The 16,411-nt window shown below is 40.8% G+C and overlaps 1 protein-coding gene across 5 annotated transcripts in view; it reads left to right on the top strand.

Annotated features, from left to right (window-relative positions):
* Positions 1-16,411, top strand: part of LOC144087060 (contactin-associated protein-like 5) — a 224,095-nt gene that overhangs the window by 94,494 nt on the left and 113,190 nt on the right. For all 5 annotated transcript variants that reach the window (XM_077617334.1, XM_077617335.1, XM_077617337.1 and 2 more), the window contains 2 exons: positions 8,270-8,417; positions 15,286-15,489. In XM_077617334.1, coding sequence (XP_077473460.1) covers positions 8,270-8,417; positions 15,286-15,489 — 352 coding nt within the window. The remainder of the gene's footprint in view (positions 1-8,269; positions 8,418-15,285; positions 15,490-16,411) is intronic.

Here is a 16,411-nt window from a genome sequence, read left to right as displayed (position 1 = left end):
ATTTCTTGAAATTTAACCTGTGAAATTGCATGTTTTTGAATATATGATTTGTCAGTGAGGTCTACTACTAGGATTGACTTATGAAAAAAATCTTGATTTACAGTACCACAAAACAGAGAGGCGGCCCGGTGGAGCAAGTGGTTAGCGCATGAGCCTCACTGCTCTGGGGTCCTGGGTTCAAGTCCAGGTCGGTCCACCTGTGTGGAGTTTGCATGTTCTGCCGGGCCTGTGTGGGCTTACTCCGGGTAATCCGGTTTCCTCCCACATTCCAAAAACATACACGGTAAGCTGATTGAACACTCTAAATTGCCCCTAGGTATGGGTGTGAGTGTGCATGGTTGTCCGTCTCCTTGTGCCCTGCGATCGGCTGGCCACCGATTCAGGGTGTCCCCCGTCTCTGGCCCGGAGACAGCTGGGATAGAATCCACCACCCCCCATGACCCTACTGAGGATAAAGCGGCTCAGAAGATGAGATGAAACAAAGTAGAGAAACGATACCTTGACGTACAGTGGCACCTCGACATATGTGTGCCCCGAGATACGAGTAAAATTTTGAGCAAATATTTATCTTGAGATATGAGACAAATTTTGATATACGAGCAGACAGCGGACGCGAGAGGCTGCTCATAAGAACATCATGGGCACTGTCTCTCTCCCCGCAACTCCCTCGTGTAATGTCTCTGTGGTCGCAACTCCCTCGTGTAATGTCTCTGTGGTCGCAACTCCCTCGTGTAATGTCTCTGCGAGCACTGGGTGGAGCGTTGCATTTTTTCAGTGTTTTTTCCCGTTAGTCAGTGCGAATGGCGTATTTACTACTTCTCGTTGGTAAGTGGTCGTGCGTTATCTTATTGTGAGGACATTTGTGTGCATCATCTTTGGAATATTTTGAAGGGAATACAAAAGCAAACAACCCTTGATAGGTTCCTTTTAGCTGCATCAGAAACTAGTGAGAAACAGTGAAGATTTCAATAGGAGATAAGAGACTGAATAAGAAGAGAAAGCGTTTGAGTAATCCTTCTGTATTAGAGTGACCGGTAGAGAAGTTGGTGTTGTTGTTGGAGGACCAAGAGACATTTCAAGTTCAATTGACCGTCATTTCTATTTTGAAAATTATTTCTACGTTGCGGATGACTCATAATTTTGGTGGGAGTGTAAATGACCTAATTCATGAATTATCATATTATTATTGTTACTTTCTTGAACAGTGTTTTGATTATATTAATAATATTTCTGTAAATGTGTATGTATATATACAGTGGCGGGCCGTGAATCAGTCCAACCCTAAGTATTTTATGACTATAAAAGCTTTAATGCAGCTACAGCTGCGACACATATAAAAAAATCAATAATAACCTAAAAAATTTAAATATTATTTCGGAAAATAGACTGTTAACTCACCAAAATTTATTTTTATTTATACATAAAATCCAACCTCCTTTCTTTCCTCAAGAAGATTTCAATTACTCTGTTGTACAGATTACACGTGCATTTCAGGTCCATCAAGTAGTTCTTTCCATCAACGCTAATGCTGACAGTCGAGTCTGTCCTGTTGTATTTCTGGCATAAGTTTTGATTCTGTTTCGGGCTGAACATGTCCGTTCGACAGAAGCAGTGGAAACGGGGATGGTCACTGTCAAACCCACTAATGTGTCCAGCCGCCCTATGCTCTCACTCAGATTTTTCTGCTGAAGGAAGTCAATGAGATCAGTGGGAGATTTTCCTGTAAAATCATCCATGGCATACATTACAATCAGTTCTGTTCTTAGCCGAGGCAGATCGAAAAGTGTACCGTGGCTCTGCGTTAAGATGGAGAAGGCTGCATGTGGAAAAGTTTTCTGGTATTGCCGAAACTCCTGCGGGTCGAGGAGGGAGAGAAACATCAGTCTTTCGTGTTCTTGAAATCTGGTCCACGTCTGGCAAATAATATTGTCCAGAATCCTGTCGTGGAGTTGGTGGTAGTGCGCGAGATAATCTTGCGCTTGACCTCTTCGTGCGCTTGGAGCACCCGCACTGCGTTCAGTGGCCTCGTAGATTTCCTCATATCAGCTCCTCTCGCGCTCAACTGTGTCACAAAACTCCTTTACTCTTGCAAGACAAAACTGTACATCCAGTTTGTTGTTCTGTAGTATTGAAAAAAGCACGTCTGAATGCTCAAAACACTATTAGTGGACAGGTGGTAATGTAAATCTGTGTTTCTCTCAGCAATGAGAGAAAGAAGTTCCACATAATTTCCTTTGTTTGGGGATGCAGCGCTTTCATCGTGTCCCCGAAATGAAAGTTTACACAGTCTATCAAACTTTTTAAGATTTCCCTATTTTTCTTTACCTTTTCGTTGTGGCGCTCCGTTTCCCTGCACACTTGCTCGCTGAACTGTAACTCCACTCGGGTTTCCCCAAAAGTTTTGGGGAGCACCGTTGCTTGTAAGTGTCCGGCAGTGCTTTGGTGTCTCGTTGCTGCTTTGGTTAAACAAGTCAAATGTGCAAATCCAGTGTTGCTCCAAACTCCATGTCGATCGGTGGCAAATAACGGTACGCGGTCGATTGGTCGCCAGTCTTTTGGTTGTGGTCTTTAGGTCGCCCGGAAGTTTGGTCGTCGTCTTTTGGGTCGCCGGTCTTTTTTGTGGCCGGTCTTTTTTGTCGCCGGTCTTTTGGTCGCCTGATCGGCTACTGCCATCTACTGTCAATTTACTAAATAGCAGATGGTGTTTTATTGAAGCAGTCCAATGAACCTTCATTCTGTCTGGGAGAACTTGCAATGTTGTAATACTTTAGATTAGATGGTCATTTTTATCAAACATCAAAATATCAATAAGAGCACTCATTTAACACATCGGCTGCTGCCATTGACTGACATAGGCGTCCAATGAACCTTCATTCTCTCTGGGAGAATGAATGGGAGAATCTCTCTTAAGGTAGAAAAATGGTTAAGAATGCCCAGAAAAGTGTTCCAAAAGCGGAGTAATAGTTTTTAAAACAGCATTTAATGATTAAATACAAATACTGGAGCTTTTCAGACATTAATTGGGGGTGATTTTCCCGGGGGAAAGACAGCTATAAACCTCGGCGCGACCAAATGCGACGACCATTTGCGAAAGGGCGTAAATTTCACTAAAACGGGGTAAAATACGCACTTATTGATGAAATACAAATACCGGAGCTTATCAGACATGACTACCGGCAGCGATAAAAGTCGGCGCGACCAAATGCGATGATATGCGACCATTCGCAAAAGTGCCAAAAATGCACTAAAATGCGGTAAAATCAGCACTTAGTGATGAAATACAAATACTGGAGCTAAAATGACAGTCGATGGCAGCAGCTGATGTGTTAAATGAGTGCTCTTATTTCTCCCAGAGAGAATGAAGGTTCATTGGACGCCTATGACAGTCAATGGCAGCAGCCGATGTGTTAAATGAGTGCTCTTATTGATATTTTGATATTAGATATATAGATCGTTTCAACAGTATTTAAATCTTTTCAACAGTATTTAGAGTCTAAATACTGTTGAAACGATCTAAATACTTTCTAACTAAAAGTATACTAATACTTTTATTTGTTTGATACTGTTGAAACGATCTAAATACTGTCTAACTAAAAGTATACTAATACTTTTATTTGTTTGATAAAAATGACCATCTAATCTAAAGTATTTCAACATTGCAAGTTCTCCCAGAGAGAATGAAGGTTCATTGGACGCCTATGACAGTCAATGGCAGCAGCTGATGTGTTAAATGAGTGCTCTTATTGATATTTTATAAAAATGACCATCTAATCTAAAGTATTTCAACATTGCAAGTTCTCCCAGAGAGAATGAAGGTTCATTGGACGCCTATGACAGTCAATGGCAGCAGCCGATGTGTTAAATGAGTGCTCTTATTGATGTGTTAAATGAGTGCTCTTATTGATATTTTGATATTAGATATTTAGATCGTTTCAACAGTATTTAGATCGTTTCAACAGTATTTAGAGTCTAAATACAGACGCTCCCCTACTTACGAACGCAATTGGTTCCGAGCGATTGTTCATAAGTTGAATTTGTTTGTAAGTTGATTCAGTGCTATATTTTGTATTATAATTTATGTTTAAGGCCAATATAAGTATATTGAAGGTTTATATAAGTGCATTTGTATGTTTAAGGCTTGTATAAGTAACACGCATTGGTTTGTACTGAAAAAAAAACATTTAATAAAATGGAGAGAATATGTACAGTACTGTAGAGAGAGAGAGATTTATGTATTAGAAACTGGCCAAAAGAAGCGACCTAATGACGATTGCACAGTTTTCTTCTTTTTTTCATCATAAATGATGCGGTAGCACTGTATGGCATCATTCAATTGATTTGCAAACTTTGTGCAACGTTCAATATTTGGGTCCTGCTGCTCGATCTTTCTGTTTATAAATGGTACTGAAGGTCGAACGATTCAATGCCCGTGAAACGCTCACCACTCTCACGCGCATCAAGCTTCGTTATTATTGCCACTCGTTTCAAATGAAATGGCTTGCCTCTTCCTTGCAAGTCCCTCAATAGAAGCCTTTAGCTTTTTACCAACCATATTCAATATTGGATGCATGAGATATTTAATGATACAAATGAAAAAGGTTCTTTGCACACTGGAGATACATTCACGCACTTCCGCATTGCAACGAAGAAGAAGGTAGATGCTGGGTGAGCTGAGCTCTCACAGCGCCAGGCGTCGGTATTAGCGGCGGAAAGAAGTACTACTCCAAAAAAGGCGCGAAATACAAAATTGGACTTGCGAACATTTTTGGACTTAAACGCAATTTGCAGACATGTTCGTATGTACCGTTGTTCGTAAGTTGAATGTTCGTAAGTAGGGGAGCGTCTGTACTGTTGAAATGATCCAAATACTGTCTAACTAAAAGTATACTAATACTTTTATTTGTTTGATAAAATGATCATCTAATCTAAAGTATTTCAACATTGCAAGATCTCCCAGAGAGAATGAAGGTTCATTGGACTGCTTCAATAAAAACACCATCTGCTATTTAATAAATTGACAGTAGATGGCAGTAGCCGATCAGGCGATCAAAAGACCGCCGACAAAAAAGACCGGCGACAAAAAAGACCGGCGACCCAAAAGACGACGACCAAACTTCCGGGCGACCTAAAGACCGCGACCAAAAGACCGGTGACCAAAAGACCGGCGACCAATTGACCGCACACGCAAATAACAAGCACTCCCAGCCATACAATTTGCAGTGTTCCTCGGAGCCCGTGAGCCAGGGGTAGCGCTTGTAGTTAGCGGACTGAAAGTGGTGGACAAACTCTTTTCCTGGTTGTAACAGACTTGCTAGCTTCAGAGTAAACCGTCCTTTCTTAATGATGTCAATTTTTTCTGTAAAAGTCCATCTGGAAAATGGTTTTGTCAGCAAATCTACAACCAAATCCATTTGTTTTCCTCCCTCCGTCAGCCATTGTGGGTGGAGTTTGCGAGCTCTGGCTCACTCACTCTGGCTTTGGCCCGCCTACTCTATCACTAGCCAATCATAGTTGGTGAAAGCGATGACGTATCCCTACGCCTGCGAGAAGGCAATGATGTATCCCTACGCCTGCAAGAAGGCATTGGTGACACCAAATCAAATTCTGATTGGTTAAGCAAGTCTTAACGACACTTGTTTAATGCAGCAGAGCCTGCAGAACTGATTGTGAAGGCCTTGAGGCAGATTTCTGACTCTGGCAACAAATATGGCTGAAATGTGATTGGTTAAATGCTTCAATATGAAAACACACATCTGGAAGCAGTACAACCAGGGGGAAAGCAATGAAAGGAAGCTGACAGACAATTTGGAATTATTTAATAAGTATTCATGGGCAAAATATAATTAACATCAGTCTGTGATTCAGATATTTCTTAGGCCAGCAGAGAAGGCCCTGACGGCATATCCAGTAATCCCTCGATCATTGCATTTTTTCTTCTGGGGGAATTTTTTGGGGGGGGTAATTGATTTTTTTTGTAAGTTCATAAAAAGTGAAAATCCACGCTGAAATTCACAAGCGGAAGCCACGCCCCTGTCCTCCACTTGCGACTAGGACTCAGCACTGAAGTAAAAATATATATATGTATATGTATATATGTATATATGTATATATGTATATGTATATATGTATATGTATATGTATATATATATATAAGTTCACTCGTATCTCAAAATCAATGTTTCCCATAGTAATGCACTAAATACAAATTAATTCGTTCCTCTTAAAAACACAAAAAAGCAGGATATTACAATGGAAAAACAGTTTTATTGGTTTTAATTCACCATCTACTAACATAGTTACAAATAACTAGTGTTTATGATGTTTAATAATAAAATGACACATTTTTCAATACAATGCGGAGTTTGCGGATGGGGGGAGGGAGAGAGAGAGAGAGTCACTTGACGGATGCACTCGTAACGTAACATAAACTTTAAATTTAACTTAAATGAACTTAGAATCCTGTACACATACTTAAAAAGGTTTTAATCTTACGTTACACTAAATTTAAACTTTCTTGTTCAATGACCAAGGCAAAGATGTTAATGTATTCCACTGCGGCTTTCGAGGCGAACTTCCTGCTTCTCCATACGTATTGGCGAGCCGACTCAATCACGCGTGGACTATTCTTATTTTCCCATTATGTCGTGCTTAATATCGATTGTCATCATACGCCTTTTCTTCGCACTACCCTTCATTGCACTGGCTTGCTTTGGATCCATTGTGTTTCACTTAATTCTGCAATGACAAACGAAAAAAAAAACACGGAAAAAAATGCAACGCTCCGCCCAGTGCTCGTACAGATCTTTGCACGAGGGAGATGCGGCGAGAAAGCACTGAAATCATGAGGAGCCTCTCGCGGCCTGGCCACCTGGTTGTCTCGAATGCTCGTATCTCAAAATTTGTTCGTATCTCAAGGTAAATATTTGCTCGGAATTTTACTCGCTTCTCAATTCCTCGTATGTCGGTGCACTCATGCTTCACGGTATTGCAGTATTACAATGGAAAATTATCTCTTTATTGGTTCTAATTCACCACCTACTTACAAACTAATAAATACCTATCTAGTGGTTATGATCTGTAATAGTAACGTGACATTACTCAGTACAGACAGACGGCGCGGACGAGAGAGGAAAAAAGACGGGAAAGATACTTGTCGGACGAGAGAGGAAAAAGGACAGGAGAGATACTTGTCGGACGAGAGAGGAAAAAGGACAGGAGAGAGACTTGTCAGACGCGCTCGTAACATAACATGAACTTAGATTACGATACACACACACTTAAAAATAAGTTTTAATCTTACGTTAATCTAAATCCAAACCATCTTGTGCAATGACCGAGGCAAAGATATTAATGTATTCCACTGCGGCTTTTGAGGCAAAACTTCCGGTTTCTCTATGAGTCAAACCGAGTGTTCGTTTCGTTCAGCTAGTTTTTTTGTTTTGTTTAGTTATTGAGGTAGATTCCACTGGCTTTTTCACAGATTATAGACTCGGTGACGCTATCTCTAGTAATGAATGCAACCTGTACGACCAGTGCTCGTAGAGATTCATACGTGAGGGAGATGCAGCGAGAAAAACAGTTTGCTGATATCATAAGCAGCCTCTCACGGACTCGGCCATCAGGCTGTCTCGTATGCTCGTACAGTGGTACCTTGAGATACGGGCTCAATGCCTTCCGGGACTGAGCTCGTATGTCAATTTACTCGTATCTCAAATCAACATTTCCCATAGAAATGAACTAAAAACAAATTAATTTGTTCCAACTCTCTGAGAAAACACCAAAAAACAGGATATTGGAATGGAAAAACATTTTTATTTGTTCAAATTTGCCATCTATTAATAGAGTAACAAATAACTAGTGGTTATGATGTTTAATAGTACTACGCCACGCGTACACCATTCTGCACTGACTAACGGGGGAAAAAACAATGAAATGCAACGCTCCGCCCAGTGCTCGTAGAGACATTTACACGAGGGAGTTGCGGCGAGAAAGATGGTGCCCATGATGTCCTCATAAGCAGCCTCTCGCGTCTTGTACTCGTATCTCAAATTGCTCGTATGTTGGGGCACTCGTATGTCAAGGTATTTCTATATCTCAAATTTGTCTCATATCACAAGGCAATTATTTGCTCGGAATTGTCCTCTTTTCTCAAATTTCTCGTATGTCAAGGTATCACTATAGATAGTTACTATGAAGGGGAAAAACAGTTGCCACCCTTAGTATTAAGGATTTTTCTTAGCCTAATATGTTTTGTTTCTTATTTCCACAGGCATTTGTCGGAAATGTCAATTCGGAGGATGTCGTCCAGAATAAGCTCTCCCACTCTTTAAGAGCCCGTTTCCTTCGATTTCTCCCTCTCGACTGGAATCAAAGTGGCTGGATGGGCCTTAGAGTAGAGGTTTATGGCTGTTCCTACAGTAAGTACCACATGACTTTAATGTGTTTACATACCGTTTACTTTTTTATATATCCAGATTCCAAGCACGCATGGGCATTTGAATATTACTCAAGAATTTGATTATTGCATGTAATTAGATAATTTATTTGTTTCAAATAGTTAAACCCCCCAATTAATATGAAAATATATTCAATGGACTTAAAACTAAACAAAAGAAAACACAGCAACAAGGAACTTAAGCTACGGTGAAAAATATTTAGGGAATACTGAAAAATACAGTAACTATTTGCACTATGCTGTTTTAATGCTTAACTCAGCCACAGAAGCAGGTCATAATTGGTATTCTCATTCACATTACAGTAATGTAAAAGGAGTTGTCTGCATCTGAATTTGTCTTAACATTTGGCACTTTCTCAACAATGTAGGATAATTCATTCGTAGAAGAATGTGTTCTCAGAGCAGGCACACAGTGCCCCATAAAATGAAAGTACCAGTAGTTTCAACAAGCATTTGATGAAAATATAATCAAGAAAGGCATAAATAACTAAAAGTGCAATTTTGCATATTGAAGCATGCCACCACCCGCAACCTACAACTCTTCCAAAACGAAGCATTAATGGAATACAGTACCTTTTTAAAACGCTGTTTTGTTTAATGAGTGTGTGAGGAGAGACCGACTAAGAGGCAGACAGGCAGGTAGGCAGACAGGCAGACAGGCAGACAGACAGACGTTCTCTGGCGTCGACACTGAAACCCACTGCTAACCTTTCAATCTTTATATGGTACATTCATTCATCTTCGAAATATATTTGAGGGATTAATGTAGACTCAATTACAAAACACTGGAGAAACCCCAATATTAAAATAAAATTGTTTTATTTTGGCAATTTAATACAGTTTATTAATACCAGAAAAAAAAGTAAATATTTTTTGGTAGTAAGCTTCAGATTTGTCTGAAGTGGCTACGTGTGTAATTCTAAACACCTACAAAAGTACAGAGTTAGATTTGTAATGAATATTTGTCGCATATCGCTTCGCCACGAAAGGGAGGTGATTTTCACCTCGTCGTGGTCCTCCCATGGGCAATGAATTGAACACGAGTGATGTTGCCTGCTGTGTGTCTTGCCCATTAGAGTTCAAATGTTAATATTATGGTCGAAAAAACTGGTAATTCTTTCATCTTCCAGAGCTGCCAACCTCCGTCGACCCCCTTTTCAGGAGTACCCTTGACCCATTTTCAGAGTTTTTCCAGATTGTATGTGATTCACGCAAATTTGATATATAATGTAAAAAAAATAACGCTGGACAATTTAAATCAAACTATTATTATCATGTTTTTACATTTATTGAAATATTGTATTTTTAAAATCTAGTGAAAAAGTACAGCATAATGAAAATAATTTTATCTTTGTGTTTGGGTCCTTCAACGTGCATTTTACAGTCAGTATAATTTCACGATGTGTCACGCCGAAGTCGCACTTGTGCAAATGTGCAAATGTCAGTCCTGTTGAAGACGTCTTCAACGTGGGATATTGCGTCGAATACGAACCAATAAACTTGTCTGGGTTTCCAATTAGAAGTTTCATCAAGATTGACATCCATTTTGCGCTTATCCCGAGCAGGGATAGTGATAAGACTTAACCGGGGTTGTGTACGCCTACTTCCTTTAGAACAGGGGTCTCGAACTCAATTTACCTGGGGGCCGCTAGAGGCCGAGTCTGGGTGAGACTGGGCCGCATCAGGATTTCCACAAGAAAAGCACTGATAAAACATTCCAACGTTATCAAATACCTTTATTTTTTAACAAAAAATAATGAATTAAATAAATTAACTTAAAGATGAATAAAAAATAAATAAATCAGTAATATAAAACCAAATAATTGGTTTAAATACACTGGCTGGCTAAGTAGAGAAAATGAATTATTTTTATTCCGTTTCAAATGTCTGTATTAACAGCTCTTTAACCTTTAACTTTCTGAACTTGAATGGAACATTGAACATGAAATATTCTGAACACGGCTTCTTTTGCCTACTCCTTGCTGCTAGAGACCTGGCAGCGCTTCTTCTCACATAGTCACATTTGGCTTGAGGGAGGAAGCAGTGGAGACCCTCAGTAGAGCTTGAAGATGCTCATCAGTAAGTCTGGACCTGTACTTGGACTTATTGAAGTTCAAGGTGGAGAAGAGCTTCTCACACAAGTATGTGCTCCCAAAAAGGCACATGGTCCGCTTGAACCTTCGGGAAAGTTCAGGGAAGCTGGGGGTCAACTCTCTCAAAAATTGCCCAAGCTTGTCTGCTTCTCCACTCACCTCCCTGAACTTGGCTTTGAGTGCAGAGTTGCACTGCAGGTCAATGAGCTCCATTTGAAGCTCAGGAGGGGCATCTTGCACATCAAAGGAGAAGGGGTCCGCAAAAATTTGAAATGTGGCTTTGTGTGTCTTGAAGTCTGCAAATCTGTGATCAAATTCCTCCTGTAGCTTCGAAATGGCCTCAACATACTTCTCACCACTGAATGGTGTGCCTGCATCCACGAGAGCCTTGCATGCTGGGAAATGGCAAAGGTTTGTCTGAGAGAGCTGGGCTTTCCATAACACAAGTTTAGTGCAGAATGCTCTCACGTTGTCATAGGCAGCACTGACAAGTTGCCCCTGGCCTTGTAGCTTCTTGTTCAGTACATTAAGCTCATGTGTGATATCAACAAGAAAAGCCAAGTCCATGAGCCATTTGGGATCACTTAGCACAGGATCAATCAACTCACAAACGGCGTAGCTAGCTTTGACTGCTGCATTACTGTCTTTGGTAGCCTTCTTGAAGAGATCCTGTTGCCTCAGAAGACGTGTTTTAAGACTGGCAACCTGGTTGGCTCTCTCATCTCCCTGGTATTTTTCGTACTCCACAGCATGTCTCGTAGTACAATTACGTTTCAAATTGTATTCCTTGTGCACCGCAACTTTTTCAGTGTAAATGAGACACGTCGGGGTGCCCCTGTGTTCAACAAAGAAATATTGCACTCCCCACTTTTCTTGAAACTGTCTGTGCTCATCACCGACCTTTCTCTTCACGGCAGGCTTTGAAAGAGACATCTCTGGGGCTCTGTAATATGTTTTTCCACTTGGAATGAGTCTCGGGTTGATCTTTCACATTCAGTCGCGCGGGTTTGTGGCGCATGTGCACTTTCGCTCTCCGTTTCAATCGCGGAGATGGCTACAGACACTGACACAGGCTGGATCACGGATCATAGCGCCTCATTCAGTTCTATGGTGAGAGCAGCGGAGGAGTGTGCGCGCCGAGCGGAGTGATCGGCCTCACGGCTTCTCCTCCGCCCAGCTGATTGGAGGAATGAATGAGTGAGTGAGCGAGGCACTGGACAGCCCGGCCGATGTCCCGCCCTCCAGAGCCGTATACCTCACCGTGATTGGTTCATTCAGCTCCGAACCAAAGTTCCCTCTAATTTTTTGTTGGTCTGAGCAGAAAGACAACCTCCCCGAGCGCACTGAGTACCAGTGTGAGCGACATCATCGGTACTCGGATGATTCGCCTAAAGACGTTTCGCCGACGGACGTTAGACAGACTGGCAGGTCGCCGAATGGACGTTCCACCGAACGTTCATTCGGCCGAACGGAGGTTCCGCCGAAACGGGATTCGAACGCTCGCCCCGCCGGATCGTTTGTGTACAAGTTTTTCAACCTCGGCCCGCGGGCCATATACGGCCCGTTAGGATTTTTAATCCGGCCCGCCGCCGGTGTTGTCCAAATTATAGTAAAAATCAATGTTCGTCTACCATCAATGGCAGTCCGGGAATAAGCACTCTTGGGCAGGCAGATGTAGCAGAACCGAGCCGTAAAATGACAGCAATCGGGTCAAATCCATCCTAAAACAGCATTTAATGATTAAATACAAATACTGGATGATATCGCGATGGAGGCAAAAAAACGTCAATAGACGTCCATTCGCCAAACGGCTCAAAATGCTCTCAAATTCGGTCAAATCCAGCTGAAAACAGCGTTTAATGATTAAATACAAATACTAGTATTTGTATTTAATCATTAAACTAGCAAATACTAGTACGACCTGTCCGTCTGTCAAACGTCCGTCGGCGAAACGTCTTTAGGCGAATCATCCGGTCACGACATCATCATTGCTCGCTATCGGCACACCAGTATCACACCTGCCACAAGCAGGTGCATGTCAATGTTCCCTCTAATTTTTCATGTAAAACATGCTGTAAAACAAGAAAAACATGAGTGGACAGAGCTACTGCCACTGGCTGCCACTTAAACGGCGCCATCATGGGGAAAGGGGTAAAAAAAAAAAAAAAAAAAAAAAAAAAAAAAAAAAAAAAAAAAAAAAAATAAGATCTTTCATATTAAGACGGGGGCCGCAAATTATCGTCCCGCGGGCCGCAGTTGGCCCGCGGGCCGCATGTTTGAGACCCCTGCTTTAGAACAACCCCAGAAATGATAGGATTTGTTTCAAAACAAAATCATGGTGGTTTAGTCAGCCTTAATAATACTTACTTCCCTTATGAAAAAAACGAAAACGAAAATGTTAAAACGATGGAGGCAACCTATGCAATCAATTCCGAATAGATTGCCATGCTGAAGTCGCACAAGACCAGAACTTGTAACTCAGATGATTCACAATGGATTCGTGTTACCGAATTCATCCGGTTTAAAATGCAGTTGAATCAAATGCAGAAGTAAGATGTGGAAGCTGTAGTGATGGTGTGAATCTCGAGGAATTTAAATTGGAAATTTGGTACTTTTCCGAAATGGTTGCGTCAAAAAAAATTAAGTGACAAGTTTTTAGAATTTCCTGAGTTTAGGGAGGTTGTCCGGAGTCCCAGAGTTTGCGTTGCTTGTCCGGGTAAACTCCGGAAATCCCGGCGGAGTTGGCAACTCTGAATTCTTCCGTAATCCTCATAAGGGTTGCTGGAGCATATCCCAGTTAACTTTGGGCGAAAGCCAGACTGCAACCTCAACTGAATGCTGACATTCAAATTTGTAATTTGGAGCCTCTCCCAGACAATTTTGAGTGATTGACATACGTGGCCAATAGAGATCAATCTCATTCTGATATTGAAGTAGTTGATTGACATTTGGCAGTCAAGCGATATGGCTACTATTTTTCAGACATACAGCCTCAATTATCGCAGCTTCACTACATCGTGTTTTTTTTCTGGGGGAATTTTATTTTTGTTAATTATTTTTTGGGGGGGGAAGTTCATAAAAATGTGAAAATCCACGCTGAAACTTGGAAGCGGAAGCCATTCCCCTGTCCTCCGCTTGCTACTAGAACTCAGCACTGAAGTAGTTTTTTTCTTTTTTAATTGGGGTGACCCTATTTTGTGGTTTTTTGTTTATCTCGGCCATGTCTGGTCTACATTAACCGCGATAATTGAGGGATTACTGTCACAGTCTAGCCTTAATTTTGTTCCCTATTTTGAAGCTATAGCACATCTACTCAAAAGTTTTTGGTTTGTTTTTAATGAAATTTGGAAGCTTTGTTCAAAACACACTTTAACTTAGCAAAATGTGTATTGACGTTAACTTTTTTACAGGAGCTATAAGTACCCATTGCTTTTATAAATAAATGGGAAAGAGGAAAAAATAACGATTACCAATAACATTTCCTTTCTAAATTGTTTTCTAAATCTTTCTAGCTGGTACACAGGACAACTCAAACTCAATGAAAAATATTTAGTTTCTTTAGCAACAATTTTTATTAAGTACAATTATTGCAATATCCAGCCCCGAATCTATTCTAGTGACCTATCTCAGGTGTAGTACCCTGAGAGTCCTTTGATAATTTGTTTTTTTATCAGAATCGTAACTTGTTGTCCCATAACTATTACACAAGTGATTTAAAAGGGTGCATACTAGTCACGTGGTCTTTTATAAACCAGTCTGCAGTTCACCAATACTCAAAAAGGAAGTTTCACAGCAACAGTGAACAAGATAACTGTAAAAACATGGTGTCAAGATGTTGTTGATCAATGACTACAGGAGCACCTCTGCAGTCACATAGTCCTATTATGACTACACTCAAACTATACAAGAGCAGCACCTCTGCAGTCGTATGGTCCTATTTTTCATTTAAATCATTGCAATTAGGAATCTCCAAGTCATGGGATAACCTGATTCTAGCCAGTTATTTTGAATGTTAGTTGGTTTCGGGTTATAAAGAAGCAACTTGTTAAAAATATTTGCTTTATTTGTGTGTCTTTGGGTGTGAGTGGGTGATTTAATCTTCATTCCTCTGCAGTGATAGCTGGCTGTGGCAATCCAGTCACACTCACTTGCATTGCATTACTTTATATTTATGGAGCACACCGTAGCACTTGAGGCTACAAAGTGCTTCACAGATCACAAAACAAACAGGAATGGAGTAAAACAAACAAGGGACCTGCTGAGTTAAAGCATACGGAGGAAGTTGCCCTCACTGAATAGTGATTTTTTGCTGTGTGTCATGTTAGTTTCTGCGCCATTGTAGCCCTCCAGGAGATATGCAGCGGGTTCTGCGACTACATAACCCAACCACCTTGCCCTGGCATCGAGGGAGACATGAACATTAACGCAGATAATGACCGATTCTTTTGCCTCACAGCCACAGAAAATTGGAACCATTTTTCACATGCTAGACAGTGGTACACCACACTGGCTTTCTGACACTAAAATAGCATTTTTTCTGGAAGACAATAGAAAAGTAAATTTGCTTTTTTCTACAAAATAAAATAAAAAATTGAACTACATAAGTTCTACTTAAATGCTCAGGTTTTCTCTTGAGGGTCAAAATAACAATCTATCAACAAAAACAGTGAACTCCAAGTCATGTTTTTCTGCACTGTCACACTAATGCAAGACTGTCTTTTTTTCCCCTTCTTTCAGAGTCCTACATGGCAGACTTTGATGGCAGAAGTTCCTTGCTCTATCGATTTAACCAAAAGTCTGTTTCCACTGTGAAAGATGTCATCTCCCTGCTGTTTAAGAGTCAGAAGGCCAACGGAGTTTTGCTGCACAGTGAGGGCCAAAAAGGAGACTACATTACTCTGGAGCTCCATCGAGGAAAATTAGACCTGTACATCAACTTAGGTGATACTTGTGTAGTTCAACACTTTAAACTTCGATAAATACTTCTTACTGTTTAACGTCCTAAGAAAATATATTTTAAAACCTCTTTACACAATAAGGGCCGCAATAAGAATAATGAATCAATTTAGTGTGGGCAATTGCCATTTAAAATTTACGTAATTTTATAGCACAGTTTTGAGAAGATTGCTAGCATTGATTAAGGAATTAACTTTTAACTCACCGTTACGACTCCCCCTGATGGTAAGCTATACCAGGGAGTCGCAACTACCACAGCAGAAAGATTCAGTCAATGACGAGCCAGACACACATTGAAAGTAGCCTTCAATGAAGATTTATTAACAAGAACGTCCACCAAAACCTGGACTACGGGACAACATAGGGGAAGCAAAAGACACTAAAGCGGCACCCTCAAATAAAAACGGTAAAAAACCACCCTCCCAGATAGGTTTTCGAATGAACACCCACAAAATACAGAAATTAAGGCCTAAGGGTGCCACTGTCAGAACTGATGTAATAAAGGTCTAGACAGGGGAATGAACTACATGTATAAATGCAACAAACTATATGTATACCCCGGGGTGTCTAAACTTATCTCAAGTCCCCCCATGCAGCCCCAAAATAACTAACTCTATCAACATAAATACTCAATATAACTATGAGTAGCGTACTTACAATACCAGTTGAAGCTGGGGCAAACAAACTCTCAACACTAGCCAATGAGTGCTGTCTTAGAGAAAATAAGGACTCCACTGCCTCAGCATTTACAATCACATGCAGTCAGGGAGCCAAAAGCCAAAAAGGGCCAAACTGCAAAATAAAAAGGGTTTAAATAAGGACAGGAAGTGGATCTTAATTGGAGGAGGGATGATTGGGAAGTAGTCACAGCTGTGTTGGCCTGGGCAAGGCTTTGCGACAGGGGTGG

Source organism: Stigmatopora argus, chromosome 13 (assembly GCF_051989625.1).
Source record: "Stigmatopora argus isolate UIUO_Sarg chromosome 13, RoL_Sarg_1.0, whole genome shotgun sequence".
NCBI lineage: Eukaryota > Metazoa > Chordata > Actinopteri > Syngnathiformes > Syngnathidae > Stigmatopora > Stigmatopora argus.
The sequence above is the reverse complement of the archived record's forward strand: the minus strand, read 5'-3'. Positions and strand labels throughout refer to the sequence as shown.